Source organism: Aspergillus nidulans, chromosome VI (genome assembly GCF_000011425.1).
Source record: "Aspergillus nidulans FGSC A4 chromosome VI".
NCBI classification, from domain to species: domain Eukaryota; kingdom Fungi; phylum Ascomycota; class Eurotiomycetes; order Eurotiales; family Aspergillaceae; genus Aspergillus; species Aspergillus nidulans.
Window position 1 is genome coordinate 2,163,475 of NC_066262.1, and position 16,091 is coordinate 2,179,565.

At 50.6% G+C, this 16,091-nt stretch overlaps 6 protein-coding genes across 6 annotated transcripts, besides 1 other annotated feature; 2 read left to right on the plus strand and 4 right to left on the minus strand.

Annotated features, from left to right (window-relative positions):
- Positions 1-16,091: part of a sequence feature (contig 1.51 915..1114266(-1)) that runs on past both edges of the window.
- On the minus strand, positions 2,497-3,751 carry ipp1 (inorganic diphosphatase IPP1). Its single transcript, XM_655480.2, has 5 exons — positions 3,477-3,751; positions 3,280-3,399; positions 2,874-3,217; positions 2,740-2,823; positions 2,497-2,691 (listed from the first exon to the last, which is right to left on the minus strand). The coding sequence occupies exons 1-5, from the start codon at positions 3,651-3,653 to the stop codon at positions 2,553-2,555; spliced, it is 864 nt and encodes a 287-aa protein (XP_660572.2). The 5' UTR covers positions 3,654-3,751; the 3' UTR covers positions 2,497-2,552.
- Positions 4,774-6,087, plus strand: ANIA_02967 (tRNA-dihydrouridine(20) synthase (NAD(+)); the record flags this gene model as incomplete). The annotated part of the gene is made up of 1 exon (XM_655479.1): positions 4,774-6,087. The coding sequence occupies one exon, from the start codon at positions 4,774-4,776 to the stop codon at positions 6,085-6,087; it is 1,314 nt and encodes a 437-aa protein (XP_660571.1).
- Positions 6,339-7,514, minus strand: ANIA_10363 (DSC4 family protein; the record flags this gene model as incomplete). Its single annotated transcript, XM_050612576.1, has 2 exons — positions 6,339-7,232; positions 7,303-7,514. 2 exons carry the CDS (start codon positions 7,512-7,514, stop codon positions 6,410-6,412), a joined length of 1,035 nt encoding a protein of 344 aa, XP_050468485.1. The 3' UTR covers positions 6,339-6,409.
- ANIA_10351 (M18 family aminopeptidase) lies at positions 7,791-9,596 on the minus strand (the record flags this gene model as incomplete). Its single annotated transcript, XM_050612577.1, has 6 exons — positions 7,791-8,867; positions 8,912-9,004; positions 9,058-9,193; positions 9,241-9,342; positions 9,397-9,458; positions 9,521-9,596. The coding sequence occupies 6 exons, from the start codon at positions 9,594-9,596 to the stop codon at positions 7,843-7,845; spliced, it is 1,494 nt and encodes a 497-aa protein (XP_050468486.1). The 3' UTR covers positions 7,791-7,842.
- ANIA_02965 (protein cdhA) lies at positions 11,171-13,131 on the plus strand (the record flags this gene model as incomplete). Its single annotated transcript, XM_655477.1, has 4 exons — positions 11,171-11,475; positions 11,559-11,686; positions 11,735-12,315; positions 12,367-13,131. The coding sequence occupies 4 exons, from the start codon at positions 11,171-11,173 to the stop codon at positions 13,129-13,131; spliced, it is 1,779 nt and encodes a 592-aa protein (XP_660569.1).
- Positions 14,003-15,285, minus strand: pdx1 (protein pdhX). The gene is made up of 2 exons (XM_655476.2): positions 15,031-15,285; positions 14,003-14,940 (listed from the first exon to the last, which is right to left on the minus strand). The coding sequence occupies exons 1-2, from the start codon at positions 15,110-15,112 to the stop codon at positions 14,132-14,134; spliced, it is 891 nt and encodes a 296-aa protein (XP_660568.1). The 5' UTR covers positions 15,113-15,285; the 3' UTR covers positions 14,003-14,131.

A 16,091-nucleotide genomic window follows, 5' to 3' on the forward strand; every position in this document is an offset into this window, starting at 1 on the left:
GCTTTCTATAATTCATCCCGCCGGTTCTGTAGTACTTCCGTCGCCTCATACATCCTCTTCTTTGTATTAGACGGCATATCCTCCTGTCTTTGCAACTCCTCTAGCGAGAAGTCGTCAAGATTCGCTCCTTCCTGGTCGGTGTTTTCTTCAACTATTTCGCCAATCTTATCCATTACCCAGTCCAGGTCTGCCGCATCCGTGCCCGGAACATCATCGGGAACAGTATCACCAACAACATGGGCCTTGGCTTCCGGTATATGATTCAGTGCCAGTGTTTCTTGAGCCACTCCATCCGTCCCAATGGCCACGGAAGATTGGACAGCCTTGCTCGTAACACCTATTGCCCCTGCAACACCGAAAACAGACCGCAAAATGAGTTTAAAAGGCATCCACACGATCCACCAGAGAGGTCCGTATAGAAGTCTCCGAAACACGAGCCATGAAATAGTGCCAACCAAGATGTAGAATGCCGTTTCCAAATACCAGGTATCTGACTTCTGTGAACGGAGAAGAGACCCGACAAGGTTGCGCGACGATGAAAGCAGCGTATTAAGATTAGTATATGATTCCGAAAGAGAGGATAAGGCAGCGCCAGATTGTTCTGCAAGATGGTTAGTCTGAGACTTGTGAAGCTAGATGAAACAGCATACCCAGAGTTTCCTGGGCGAATTGACTTCGGGAAAGCTCTGCCTGCATAAGCTGGTGTGTCCGCCTTAACGCTGCCGTGACATCTTTGGAAGCATTCTTGACAATATCCTCCTGAGTTAATTTCTCCTTTGCCGGATTTCGTTTCTCAGTCCCTCCCGCTGACCTTGCGAAGAGTAGTTCTCGCTCCTTACGCTTAGCAAGCTCAGCATTTCGCTTGGCTTGTAATTGGGCATTGCGAAAGTCGCCTCGCGTCCTAAGCAGAGTATCAACAAATGCTCAGAGTAGAATCGCATTATCGCGGAGGTTACCCAACCTTTTCAAATCATTCGCCAACCGTCGAGCCAACGCGATAACCCGCTCCTTCTCCGTCTCTTTCTCTAAGCCCGCACCTCTCCTTCTGCTATCTGTAGTGGATTCCAGATCATCAACGTCGTCCTTTATTAATTCCAGCTCATCCTCAGCGTCCTTTAATCGAGAGTGTATTACTGCTCCCAGCTCTAGGCGGGCATCGTCCCCCTGACCAACGGCCGTGGTGAAATTGTGCAGTCGAGAGACGAGCGGATGTATTTGAGCGACAGAAGTAGACAGCTCTTTCAGGCGGGCTTGAAGCGCGGAAACAGTGGACACCATTGCAGCGTTTGGCAGACTATGTAGATAGAAGTGATTGGATAATGACAAAGTATCTTCTAAGGCTGCTAGCACCACATCTCGAGTGAAGTAAAAGAAATACACAGCAGAACGGAAAGATTGAGATGAGATCTTCCAGCTAGAGGCGGGAATACTCAAGTGTCCAGTTCCGCTCCGCCATCGTCATCGGTTCCTGAGCCCACTGGCGAATGTTTGCAGTTAATGCAAACACGAGCACCGACCAGCAATTTGTCCGCGGATTTTCCCGCCAAAAAGCTAGAGTATCGCGAGACAACAAGGCAAGCCAAAGGTCAATTGACACATTATCCCTGGTCGAACTCAAATACGTCTGTATTATATCACGGAACTGCTCCAGCGGCCAAATCCTGCATACCGGTATGCCCATCCATCCCCTTATCGCCAAACGCAAACTAACAGCAATCCAGCCAGATCAGACCATAGCAGCCAGCCAGCCAGCAAATCCAAAGCACACCTTGACACAATGACAATTCCTCTTCAGACAATAACGTCTCTACGGACAACTTTCAACCCTTTCGCGCGTTCCTCGCGCCCCTGTCGCCTCCTCCTCTCTCTCATCCGTAATCCCTCCACAACACCCGTTAGCAGTCCCACACATATCGACATTAAGGTCGAACAGCTGCCGCGGACGTCGACAAAAGAGCCCGAGATAACGGTCGGATTCAAGGGCGGGAAGGAAGTGAAGCTTGAGGTTGGGAAACGCCAAATGAAGATTGGGGATGTGGTCGAGGAGATTGCGCGGGTGGGGAGGGCTATTGAGCGAGAGGAGAGTTTGAAGGGTTAAGGAAGAATACTTGGAAAGGAAGGTCTGTCTATTGGACTTGGACTTAGACATGAGTGGTGACGATGTATTGTTATTGTGCATGTATATCTATTGTTCGGTACCTGGTTTATCTTAGATGCAAATGAATGTTTTACTTTCTATGAAAGCGCTAGAGCCAAATGGGTTTTATTGCGGCAGTATGTACATAATTGTAAAATCTTGTATTTAGAGGGCGTGTGAATAATTCAGACATGCTATTATGAAACCCAGGTTTATGGTAGTGCTGGCTTTGACATTTACCGAAAATGCGAATAGTAAGTAGATTTTCGTACCGTGCCTTATACCACGCACTTGAAGGGTGGAGAATACTACACAGCGCATATAAGGCTAGTGCATTATGTCCAGCAGATGTAAAACTTTATATTTCAACCGCTAGTGCAAAAGCTAACATTTATAATTTTTGCTCGTCATTAACTTACACAGCAGCACCGGAGATGAAGAACCACTTGTCAATGGTGCCATCAATAGGAGCAGGGGGGAGGTTCTCGCCGCGAGGAATGCTGGCAAGCTTAGAGGAGTCGACACTGTCAGAGTTGCCAAGGGTGGAGTTGGCACTGCTCATGTTAGCATTGTGTTGTTGCTTCTCAGTAAATCAAACTTACAGGCTGATGTCCCCACGGTCCGACTTTCCGCTGACAAGCTTCTCCCAGGCATCGGCACACTCGTGGATGACCTCCTCAGCGTACCTGCACCCGTTAGATGATGTGATATTGCAGGATTATCCAGGAAGACTTACTTCTTGTTCTTGGCCTCGCCGGAGAAAGCGAACTGGTTCTCTGGCTTTCCGTCGGGGATCTTGTAGATACGGAACCACTCGTTGGTTGCACGGAGGAGACCGGGCAGGTGGCGCTCAACGTCCTCAATGTCGTTGAGCTTAGGAGCAAGGGGGTCGTTGACATCGATGACGATGACCTTCCAGTCAGTCTCTTCCTCATCGAGAAGAGCCATCACGCCGAGGACCTTGACCTGCTTGACCTGGCCGGGGTAGCCGACAAGCTCACCAATTTCGCAGACATCGAGAGGGTCGTTGTCACCCTTGGCTTTGGTCTCGGGGTGGACAACATTGGGGTCCTCCCAAGTCTAGAACCAAGTTAGTCGTCAATACTTGGACATTAAACGTGGATATAGCGCTTGTCACGTACCTGAGGGAAGGCACCGTAGTTCCAGAGGTAACCCTTGTGAGGGAAGCAGTTGCGGACGAAACGAAGCTTGCCCTTCTTGGTGTCCTGCTTGATGGGGTTGAGGAATTCCTCCTTGGAGATCTATGCAATTCCAATCAGTGGCCTGCGACTTTGCCACGGCGACGAGTTCCGTTATGGCGGGGTTTCAATGCGCATACCTCCTGCTTGGCGTTGGTCCAGCGGGGGATCTCAACGATCATGTTGAGGACGGTCTTCTCAGCATTGGCATAGAGAGGAATGTCGTGGAAGGGAGAAACAGGCTGGCCATCCTTTTCAATGTACACCCGGTGCTCCAGGGTGTAAGGCTGGCCGATCTTGCGGACGGTGTAGGACATTGTGGAAGATGGCGGGGTAGCTGTTGTAGCAAAATGTCTTGAAACTAGAGCGGCACGGTTTGTTACGGATGCAATCGAACGATCAATTCGAGATGCTGAAATAGTAGGCGGGATGGAGGAAGAAGAAGGAAAAGAGGGAGAAGAAGAGGGAGGGGGGGGAGGGGCTTGTCTAGTGGGGGGAGCCACTGTCACTGATGTGCGACGAGTCGCGGGCGAGCAGCGAGTGAGGGCGAGTATCGGACAGGCGGTGGGCAGCAGTGGCCGGGTCAATGGAGCTTGAGTACGTATTCCGTGCACAAGGGTGCTTGTTCCCGGGCGCATCGAGGGGGAGAACCGAGCCAGCGATGCAGAGCCCTTTCGATGAGGTCAATTGGACGGCGGAAGCTGGGCGAGGCGAATTCGGGGAACTTACCATAGAATTGGAGGCGACGTGCCGTAGGGGTTATTATAAAGGGTGGGAAGTTGGTCGGGAAGTGGAAATTCGGTGGCTTGACTCCGAGGTAAGAAATCGGGAGCACAGAAATGTGACAGTTCCGAGGTCTTTACTGAAGCTATCTATGAGGTACAGCAACGGCCTAACCCTTGCCCTTCGCAGCGTCAGTTCCGACCAAGTCTGATATCTAACCTTGGGGATGTTGAAGCTGGCAGATGGCAGTAAAACCTGACATGCGTTACCCGGCTAGAAATTCCGATACACATTTACATACCCTACTATACGCCCAGACGATCGCCATCAGCGCCACGACTTGCGAGATATCCGTAGCACAGCCTGCAGGCTAAATCAAATGTAGACTGTAGAGCTACGTGTCTTCGCAGTGATCTCCTGGATCATATTATAAGGAAGCTAACTAAAACTATAATACGTCGAAGCATAGGAAGATATATCACGTGACTCAGGCACACTCCGGGATCGGATAGCGGTACAATACAAGGCTTATCACACGTGCTTTCAATTTTTATCGTCTCCGCCTTCAACTACGAGTCACTATCAGTATTATCAGCGTTATTCATATTTCTTGCCTTCTATTAGCCGTGTCTCGTTTGCAGATTAGGCTGGCCAACGCGCAGCTGCTCACACTATCTTGGTTCAAATGCTATGCTTAAACTCTTCCGCGCCGCGATGACTTCCTGCCCGAAACGAGTTCCCATCCCCGCCAACGGCGTCGACTACCGTGGCAAGGTCGTGCTTGCACCGATGGTGCGCTCCGGCGAGCTGCCATCCCGTCTTCTAGCTCTCAAGTATGGTGCCGATCTCTGCTGGGGTCCTGAAACGATTGACAGAGCAATGATCGGTACTACTCGTCGTGTTAACCCCCGCAATGGCTGCATCGAATTTACTCGTATGCCCTCGAATAGCGTCAACAAAGACGATGCCAAAGAATCCGTCATATATCGCCTTGATCCGGCACGGGAGAAGGGAAAGCTTATATTCCAGATGGGTACGGCTAACCCGGAATTAGCCGTTCAAGCTGGCAAGCTGGTCGCAGCTGATGTGAATGGAATTGACGTGAACTCGGGGTGTCCAAAGCCGTTCAGCACAAGTGGTGGAATGGGAGCCGCACTGCTACGTACTCCGGACAAGCTGGTGTCCATCCTTGAGGCTTTAGTCAAGGAAGTTGGCGAACCGTATCAGATTGGAATATCCGTGAAAATACGTCTGCTCGAGACTCCAGAGCTCACGGAGAGCTTGGTGTCAAGGCTAGTACGCACAGGTATCACGGGCCTTACCATTCACTGCCGAACAACACCCATGCGGCCGCGCGAGCGTGCAATTCGCGACCAACTCCGTATGATTGTCTCAACATGTCACAACGCTGGCGTCGCCTGCATCATGAACGGAGATGTAACTTCACGCGACGAAGCCCTCGCCCTCATGCAAGAATATGGTGCAGACGGCGCGATGATTGCGACAGCCGCCGAAGCCAACTCATCCTGCTTTCGGTCTGAGGCAGACGGCGGTCTCGCTCCCTGGCGCGAGGTAGTCCACGAGTACGTCAAACTCTGTATCGAGTGCGAAAACCGCTTTGGTAACACCAAATATCTCATCAACATGCTCATACCCGGCAAAGACAAGGAGTTCAGAGAAGCAAAGCAGGCTAAATGCTACACTGACCTCTGCACCATCCTGCAGCACGATGACCTAATGCCTGCTGCTCAGGAAGTAGACGAGATTCTCGGCATTGCACATAAGTCGACGGCAAGGAGCAAGGCTGTTGAAAATGCTATCGCGAACAACGATACTGCTAGAGCCGCGGGCGGCGTCTCAAGATCGAAAAACACCTCCCCTGCTACAGGCGGAATTGGACCCATCCGCACAAACTCCATCCCTAAACCTATGAAAGCAGAGACGAAGGCAGAGTCGAAACCAGCAGCAACGGATGTGGACGTTTCCACGCCAGCTCCGCAGCCTTCTCAAAATGAGGTGGCCGTCTAGGTTACAGCATTTTGATGTCTTGTTCTTATATGATGAAGGGCATATTTGGCGTTAAAAATAAGCATACTTAGATTTCTGTGCTTTGGTCATCGGTGGCATTTGTACGTTTGCATTTCTTGGTGTTGCCTACTGGCGATGTTTTAAATGTTCTTCGAGGTTTGAGATTCCCTTTTTTGCCGATATGTACTCCTCACTACTCAATTATAACTACCCAAGTTCACTAGACACTAGATGGTTCGTCCAATCAAACCTCAATAATATAGGTTGAGGGACAATATATTCACACCGTTACTTCCTACCTAGAATACAATAGCCCATATGGTCATGTTGTCGTGATTCTCTCCAACCGCCCATCAGCCCCAACCTGAAGTCCGAACCGCTCGCGCAAGAACGCAGCCGTTTGATGAGATGGCGCATAAGTGGCTGACCGTCGTACCGCAGAGGGGCTGTATCGCCATTGATCCCGAATAACATTCCACAACCCCAAGCGCACTATAACGGCACCGCCGGAGGAGTAAGCGTCTAGGGCATGTTGATGATTGGTGTGACTTCCCCCATTCTCGGACGGGTCGGCTAGTAATCGGGTGCGTTCGAGCTCTTCTTCACTTGGAGGAGGGGAGTGAGTGGATGATAGAGCAGTATGGGAACTTTGCTCTATACGCTCGTTTTCAGCATTGGTTGACTCTCCTCTGGCTTCAGTCTCGTGGCTAAGAACACCTCGTTCCTCATGGTCGTGGTCCTGTGCTTGGGCAGAATCAGCTTGAGCGGTTGTGTCCGCGGCAGCAGTAGCAGAGACAGCGGCGGTGGTAGTCCTCAATTCCGCTAACTTTACCCGCTCAATTATGAGACCCAGCATAACAATGTTGAGGACCATAATGAGCAAGTCAAGACATAGAAGGCGGAAGAGCGGCACAGGGGCCTTTTGTCCAATAAAATCAATGAGAATCCCGCCATGTAAATAATCTCTAGTTGCTTCTCCGGCCTCTGACTGACTAAAAAACTTGTGAAAAATCATGCAGAAGACATTGCTCGCAATGATGGCTCCGACAAAAGGTTGGTTTCGCGTGGGGTCGAACGGGGGTGCTTTGGGAGTGAAGAAGATCAGTTGGGAAATGGCACGGATGGCAAAGAGTACTATCGAGCAACTGATAAACAAGTCAGCTTCACTGAGCTTGGGATTTCATATGGGAATGTCCAGTGATGAAGGCCACTCACTCTAGGTAATAAAGTGCCGATAACTCGCAGTATATAAGGATGTCGAGATCGCGGAGTAGACGATCGATGAAGGCGAGTTTCGCGGCAGTTTGGAGCTTCTTTCTCAGGCTGTCGTCCTGGAGCGTCGGCGATGCCTCCGTGATGCTGCCATATTGGATGCCGGACACGTCAGCGATGTATTCCGCATCTCGAAAGACATCTGGTGTTGTCATAGAGGGTCATCCGGGCATTGATGGCATCTATGATATTGTTAAAGGGACCAGGCGAGGCGTTAACGGTCGAAAGCGCCGGCTGGTAAAGTGCAGTCACTGCAGTCCCAAGCTGCCTGGTTCAGTTCAAAGTCTTGGGGTAGAGAAGATGTGGAGACAAAGCTGAGGGGGGAAGTCGATGGCGGAGGCAGCAACGCCGAGATGAGGAGACGCTGGGCCGGAAGTTTCTCGGTCCGACACTGGGCATCTTAACTATATCGCTACTGGGGAATATCGAGCATGTTTGAAAATCTTGGGATTCACTAGCCCTCGCACTACCTCGTAATAGAATCTAATCCACAAATATCGATTGAGAAGTGCTGGCGTAATGTTGGAAGAAGCTCTTGAAGAGTCGGATACTGTGCGCCACATCGTACGTCCCGCCCGTCTCGCGGATACTGTGCATGCTTAGCTGAGGGTTGCCTAAATCTAGGGTCCGAGCCCCTAGAGCAGCAGAGAGCATAGGTCCGATAGTGCTTCCACAGCTGGAATCGTTACGAACGACAAAGAGTTGTAGCGGGACACCTTCGCCTTCAGTCTCTACAGCCTTGCGTGCGACTTCCTGGAGAAGCACAATACCAGGGGAGTTGGTCGCATAGCGTGCATTGGCATTGATCTTGATCACTGGCCCCTTATTAATTTCAGGCCTGTGGTCATTTTCATACTTGGCGGACCAGTTGGGGTGAACAGCGTGGGCCATGTCGGCCGAGAGTAGGAAAGAAGTGGACAGAGTCTGTTCATAAGCGGTCGATGTATCGACATCGCCAGCGGTAGAGGGCAGGACGGACAGACGGCGGATTATGCCGGGAAGGACGTTAGAATCGGCGCCCTGTGCGGTCCTGCTTCCAATTTCCTCGTGGTCAAATAGAGCGATAAGACGGATGGTGGATTCGTCGTCCAGGGCTGACTCGTCAGCTACAGACTCGATCAATCCAGCTGTAGCACAGAAGGAGCTGTTAAGGTTGTCCAAACGCGGAGAAAAAATAAACTCCTCCATCAATCCGCCTAGGCAGGACTTTTGCGTATCGAAAAGAATCATTTCAAAATCAAGCACATCGGCCGGCTCCACACCTGCCTCGGCAGCGATGAGCTCTACAATATGCGGGTGGTGGCGCTCTGTGATAGCTTTCAAGGGAGAGAATTCCGCATTCTCGCTCTCGGCAGCGGTATTGCTCTTGTCGCTGGCACCCTCGGCTTGGCCAGTACGGTTTAGTTCCGCAGCAATCATGCCTGCGATAGGGAACAGTTGAGTCTCCTTATTGAAAGAGAAGGTCTCCTGGCGCTCCAGATGGATAGCCAACGTCGGAATGCGGAGAACTAATAGCGTTAGAACAGGCGGAATATAGACAGAATGAGCTTACTTGGTCGATCAATCTTGATAAGTTTTTGGACAATAGAACCGTCGTCTGTTCGAACCATCGCGCGACCTGCAACTCCAAGATCACGATCAAACCCTAGAAAAATAAGTTAGCACCATAGATGTATGGGAACTCAGGCCTCTACTCACAAGTATGCCAAATACCGCCGCCGTAAGTCTCGACGCCGACTTGGATGTAACCTTCACCACGTTTATTACTAACGGGCTTGATCCTCAGCACGGGGGAGTCCGTGTGAGCCCCGATCATGGCGATCGCATTTCCAGGCTGATCACGTCAGTAAGCCTTGTGTTACCTGTCTTCCAAGAACACACCTTCCATTTCTTGCCAACTGCGAAAGCCACTATAGTTGACTGGTTGCGAGTCAAGTAATATTTTCCACCAGGGCGGCAAGTAGAAGCCCACGAGTCTTTCTCCTGTCCACATTGTCAGCGGTCGGTACACTTTAGAGTTACGAATACTATCAGTACCTTGATCTCTTGGAAACCCGCATTTGCGAGGAGATTCCTGGCCGAATTGACGGCGTGAAAGGCTAAACAGCTGCGCGTTAGATAATGACTGTATGGTTTGTAGCGGAATGATGGGAGACGCTACGAGTAGGAGAGGCATTGACAAAGGACAAGAAGTCCAGGGCCGGCTGTTTGAGATTCTTCGTTAGATTAGACGTCATGGTTGGACGAGTGCCTTGGGAGAAAGCTGAGGTGGAAGACAAGAGGACAGTGGACACCAAAGCTCAATGAGTGGGAGGTGGAGTCGATGGCGGCTGCCATGGCTCACGATCTGCGGTCCCCATAATCATGTATCATTGGCGGTCAGTCACCGACCATTTCAATGTTGCTCTTCCGTGCAAGTGCATTTTACACCGTTACAGACATACGACTAAGCAGGGTAAGTTGGACTACCTAGCGAAATCTCCAGTATCAGAGATTCAATACCAGAGAACAAGGTAGTAGTCGATACACAGGCAACCCTTTCAAATTACTAGTTTGAAGCGAATCATGCCCACCAAGCCCAATATCACTGGCCAATCATGTGATAGCAGAAAGCGCGCTTAGGTGATTACAGGTCGAGGACTTGGAGACAACGGTCGGAAAGCCGAAGAACGAAAAGAGAAAAAACGTGGAACAAGACGATCATCAGTGATAGAACGCGCGGAGAATTCGAGCTTGTGCCTCGAATTCTAGGAGACTGGTGGTCCGAGCGTTTTCGCGTTGCAGGGCGCGCTGGAATGCGTGATAGTCGCGAGTCTCATAATGAACCCGCATTAAGAAGGGAGAACAACAATAACATCGCCAGGCTCAAGGGACGCGCTCACCCAATCACCAGCTGGGCGCTTCGCGTCAATAACACTCGAAAGCGTGTTTGGGCAGACTCGAGCCATATCGTGTGATATTGTCAGATTATGGTTGAATTGAATGGCCCAGAGCGATTCCTCTCCCCTCGATCTCACTGATAGAGCTAGGCGATGTTGTTGCGTTGATGGGGAGACGTTATTCGTGTTGGCCTGAGGAATAAACAGCTGAACAACAACATTTTGATCTGGGTCAGAAGCCCATAATACATTGCTGTCTCGTGAAGCGCCTCAGTCAGCTTTTCTTTGTAGTCTCATCCAGTTTATTTCTCTCCTGCCTATTTATAATTATTAAATACAATAAGAAAGGTGACAAAGAAAGGCGTCAAAACAATCAACAAGCCAGGCCAGCCTCCCTGGGTACTGAAAAGGTTTAGCGCCCCCGACGCGTGATTTAAGGGAAATCCCCTTCCAACGGTCAATGAGCAGAGGAGGGCAAGAGAACCTGCGTATCTCTATCATCCTCGCTAGACCGTGGTCAGGTCTCTCTCCGATGCCCTCCTCGACCTGTCCGACTCGATCCATCTATCCCTGCGTCTGGCGCGAGAACTGCCGCCATCAACATCCTTATCGCCCAGTCTACTAGTGTACTTCGTCACTCCTTCAACCCACTTCCGCCTAGATTCCAACCACTCCATTCGATTATTGTCCGGAGCGGAGCTGTGAGCCCAGCTGCTGCATTTACCAACCGCACTGCCAACTCACGCCCTCGAATGTCCACGACCTTCCTGTTATCCTTCTTCCTTACAGTTGTCCGGAGACGCATCTGATTCGCCCGTTGGCGCTGGCGAGGTTGCAGTTCGACCCTTAGACCTGTCGCATTCGTTCGCTTCATTGCCCTCCTTCTTGCGATCGACCACCATTTAGGACATACCCTCTTCTCTACCGCCATCATGTCAGAGAGCAATAGAGCCTCAAGCAATCCCGCGATTTACGGCAGTGCGAGAGCTTTGAGGTCAACAGGAACACATATTGTTTCTCCTCCGGGCTCAAGAACCCCTCCAAGCATGCCAGCCAAAACTACCCTCTATTTCCCCGAGCCGACTGGGGTACATCACACAAGCCGAAGTGTCTCAGGGCCAATTGATCCTAACGCGCTGGCAAAGGCGCTGAGGGAATACGAAGACGCTGGACGATCCCGTGAAAGGACACCGGGGACCAGCCCGAGTCGGAAACGTCAGAGAGTCTACGGTGACAGGTATGCACATTTTTGTCTTCCGAAGCTGCTAATCTGTCGATAATGTCGTAGAATACCTTTGCTAACAATCATTTTCACCACAGATTCATTCCTAACCGCGAAGGTCAAGATCTCCAAGCTACCTACAGTCTGCTTCATGAAGATGGATGTCCTTCAACACCATCGAAAACGAAAAAGCGAACTCCACACTCAGAGCTTCATTTTCAAAAGAGTATGCCCACCATGATTGATTTTGGCTTCTCATGCTGATATTTTCTAGCGGAAGAAGCAAATAGAATGTATTCACGGGTTCTGCGCAGCGAGTTATTTGGAAATACAGTTCCTCAGGCTGACTTGGATTCGCTTCCTTCTAACACGATTCGCTCATCCGGTATTAACGACAAAACCCGGTCTCATACACCCCCTTCGCATGTCGTCTCCGCTCTTCCACCTGCCAGTATCACTCCCTCCACTCCTCACAAAAACCTCTTCAATTACGCCTCTCCACGCGCTGGATCGGCGCATCCCACGCCATCCAAGACCCCGCGTAATCAACATGGGCCAAATCTCAACGTTCGCTCAGAGCTCTACAGCCTATCTCCCATCCGTTATGACAGCCAACGGATACTTGAGACGCCTCGCAAACAGCCGCGCTACGTGAACAAAGTACCCTACAAGGTTCTCGATGCCCCAGACTTGCAGGACGATTTTTACCTGAATTTGGTTGATTGGGGGAGTAGTAATGTTCTAGGCGTTGGCTTAGGAAACTCGGTGTACATGTGGAACTCACAAACTGGGAGGGTTACGAAATTGTGTGAGCTTAAGGATGACACAGTCACGAGCGTCAGTTGGATACAAAGGGTAAGCCGACGTCTTATGAATGTCTGGGAGCTTATGTTGATAAACATCTAGGGTACGCACCTTTCAATTGGTACGGGGAAAGGTATGGTGCAAATATGGGATGCAGAGCGCTGTCGCCGCCTACGGACCATGATTGGGCACACCAATCGCGTAGGGGCGTTGGCTTGGAACGATCATATTCTGACATCCGGCTCTCGGGATCGGCATATTTTTCATCGTGACGTGCGGTCTCCTGACCAGTATCTTCGTCGACTTTCTGGTCATAAGCAGGAAGTGTGTGGGCTCAGGTGGAACACGGAAGATGGTCAACTGGCATCAGGGGGCAACGACAATAAGCTCCTGGTTTGGGACAAATTGAACGAGACCCCTCTTTATCGCTTCTCAGACCATACCGCGGCCGTGAAGGCTATCACATGGTCACCCCATCAACACCACTTACTCGCATCCGGGGGAGGTACTGCTGATCGAACGATTAAGTTTTGGAACACGGCGACGGGTTCTCTTATCAAGGAGGTTGATACCGGGAGCCAAGTCTGTAACCTGGCATGGTCGAAGAATTCTGATGAAATTATCAGTACGCATGGCTATAGTCAGAACCAAATTGTCATCTGGAAGTATCCTCGTATGGAGCAGATTGTGTCGCTTACGGGCCATACTTTTCGTGTGCTCTATCTAGCCATGAGCCCCGACGGCCAGACAGTGGTAACGGGTGCCGGCGACGAGACCCTACGGTTCTGGAAGATATTCAACAGACGTCCCGGTAGGGAGCACGGACGCGAGGGCAGCAAATTAGCGGAATGGGGTACAATTCGGTAACGACTTGATTGAACTCGGTGCCACAGCATCTTTTACGGCCCATTGGATTCTACATCATGCATTAGACGCGGCGTTACGGCTGGTTTGGCGTTAGTGTTTCCTTTCTCAGCGTTGGGCGATCCTCCATGGACGGACTTGGGAGGCGGCATCACGGGGTCTAATTCGGCATCTAGCATTTGCTCTTCTTTTTTTCAGGCGGCTTCTAGGTGGTTGTTATTCTGCGCAATCTTGATATCATCGGATCTTCGTCTCATGTTACTATGCTTTGCGCGTTCAGCATTATCCAGCATCAATCAGGCATTGTATCCTCCGCTGTCCTTCTCCCTCGTCTTCTGCTGCTTTTTATTCCTTGGCTCGCTATCTAGACTTGAGTCTAGTAGCATGCAAGACTACCTCAAATCTTCCTTTCGCTTTCCAGCTACGGGACTGGACGTAAACATGCGCCATTGGTGTTGCTCTGGCGGACAGAACAGGGCCTGCTGGTTGTTTCATGAACGGCTTTTCTCTTTTGTCCTTTACACCGGAACTCGACTAGCTGCTCAAGGTTAGCTTGAGGTTGTTCTTTGTCGTCATATCTTTGCGTTCATTCTCTAGGTAGTTTTCCCGCGTCCGGCCGCTTCATTGCGTTGATGACGAGATGACACGGGATTTTGATAATTAGTTGTCTTCTTTAACTTACGGTTACTCTCAAGGCGAGTTTGTTGCATTGCCTACATTGTTACTAGGATGGATCGGGTCGGATGTATGGGTAATCGATTGCATTAAGATACTTTCATACTGAATCTGGGATTACGCTTATTATAAGTGCCCGTGTCTTTCAAAGATTGGACTGGTTGGATTTGTGTTAAACAAAAAGAAAAGGGTTGCAATGATGGTTCCTTGCAGGTAGGTAAACTAGTGATATCCCATATTGAATGCTAAATAACATAACGAATATGTCTTCTTTGTCGCTACTTCGATTGTTACAAGGTCAAAAAAAATTATGAGAAGTGAGAATAGTCTATATAACCAGCCGGGCTGGTTCAACGGTCAGGAGAGTCTTGACGCGCTCCAGGAAGGTTCGGGCTCGCTTCTCCTCGCCCACCGGGACAGTCAAGCTGAAAACATTCAAAGCTTGTTCAGGTTCAAATGAATCGATCGCGGCTGCAGGTGGACTGCGCTTTGTCGTTTTGGAACCGCTAAGGAAATCGATGAGATCTTCCTTCGCCGTATGACCAGCTCGCACCTCGGGAGTAACGTCAACGGCGTTGAGCTCAGGGATGTATTCACCGCGCGAGACTTTGACGGGCTCCGCACCCAGAAGCTCGTCGAAAATTTCGTCGGCGGATTGCTTAGCGTACGGTGACCGAGGAAGATCGTCGTTGGCCAGGTCAGCGGCCCGGGCGACGAAGGTGGATAGAGGAATTGTCACACCAACAGACTTCTGAAGCTTTTTCTGAGCACGGAGAACAGTAGCCAAGGAGATCGAAACCGCGACCGATATTGTAGGAGGCGTTTTAACGACTGGCTCTTCGGCTGCCGGTGCCGACTCTGGTGCTGGTGGTGCTGGAGGAGGAGCGATCTTGATGTTGCTTAGATCGAGGTGAGCGAGCTTCTCAATCCGCGCTGCTTGCGAAGCGGGATAGTCTGACGGAATGAGGCCGAGGTAGGCGAGGACATCGCCCTTAAGAAGTCGGCCTTTGGGGCCGGAAGCGGGGATTTTGGAAACTTCGGACTCTGGAATGCCCTTTTGGTGGAGGAGTGAGATAACAGAAGGATAAAGAGGGTAAGCAGGGTTATGAGTCTGAGGAGCGGAGGTGGAAGCGAGGCCTAAGGAAGACATTTAGCAAGTTAGCATTGTTGATCAATCTAAACTGAAAGCTTTGGGTTGCTCAAGCTTCTTAAAAAAATAATACTCACGTCGCGTGCTGTAGGCGACGACCCGAGGCTGGCTCTTACGCAGCATGGCCGAGAACTGTCGAGCTGAGTAGTTGGAGGCCATTGCTGTATACAAACTGCGTCCTCTCGCCGCAGTCCGTTTTGGGATGAAGAGTTGTCGAGATCGGCGGGTGAAGCACGGACGGTGTCAAGGATTCAGAGAGATCCCGACAACAAATCACCCACAGAAGCTGAGGGACGAAAAGCGCCGATAAGCCTCGTGATCCGCGATTGTTGATTGTAATGCTTGCGCCTGTCGTCAAGCTAGAGATGTTGAGGTTGTTGAGGTCCTGATTTGGTCTCACCGGCGGCCGGGACAGGAACATTTTTCTGCCGGAACAGCCCCGATTCAACCGTCGCAAAACGAAAGCCATTGAGCTCTTCCCAGCTCGGTTTCTTTCGTTATTGGGTTAGTTGCTTCATCCCTCCGTACACATCAGTCAATATGCACCGCCGGGGCATATTTGGCAGCTTGCTGTGTATTGAGCTATTTTCGTGAATTGATATTGCGAACTACTGGCTAATGTTTAAAGACCGTAGGGAGCAGAATGTTTGCCAGACCATTAACATTACGGGTGCTTGTGCAGCCATGCCCGAAGCCTTCGTTATCATCGAGCTCGTCCTTGCCTATAGCGGCCTGCAGGCAATTCTCTTCTAGCGTCACTCGAACGAAAGCGGCCAGCAAGGTCAAACAAGTACCATATCAAAAACCAGAGTCTCCGCTACAGTCTAGAAGCTCGTCTCAGTCGAATGAGGGCTTGAAATTTGCCGGACGGCGACCAATGGGCTTTGCAAAACTAGAACGGAAAGTAGCCAAAGAAGGTGAATTAGTACTATACAAGGCCCCGCCGCATCGAAGCTATGTCCTCGGTGCATACGCAAGCGCTATTTTCTGTTTCGCGTATGCGGTCTACAACTCGAACGCGACCATTCGGGATCCTGTGGTAAAGTTACCAATGTGGCAGCAAGCTTTGACTGGGGGAGTCTGCGTCGCAATGAGCGTCATGGGAACGCTCTTTCTTACAAGGACCGGAAAATTGATC

What these genes read in the sequence shown, in the direction of transcription:
- pdx1 (XM_655476.2), bottom strand. Translation starts at nt 15,112, where the DNA reads ATGGCCTCCAACTACTCAGCTCGACAGTTCTCGGCCATGCTGCGTAAG. An exon ending in CGTCGCCTACAGCACGCGAC is followed by an intron (nt 14,941 to 15,030) that starts GTGAGTATTATT and finishes TGTCTTCCTTAG; the next exon opens with GCCTCGCTTCCACCTCCGCT.
- ipp1 (XM_655480.2), bottom strand. Translation starts at nt 3,653, where the DNA reads ATGTCCTACACCGTCCGCAAGATCGGCCAGCCTTACACCCTGGAGCAC. An exon ending in ACTACGGTGCCTTCCCTCAG is followed by an intron (nt 3,218 to 3,279) that starts GTACGTGACAAG and finishes ACTTGGTTCTAG; the next exon opens with ACTTGGGAGGACCCCAATGT. An exon ending in GACCGTGGGGACATCAGCCT is followed by an intron (nt 2,692 to 2,739) that starts GTAAGTTTGATT and finishes TAACATGAGCAG; the next exon opens with TGCCAACTCCACCCTTGGCA.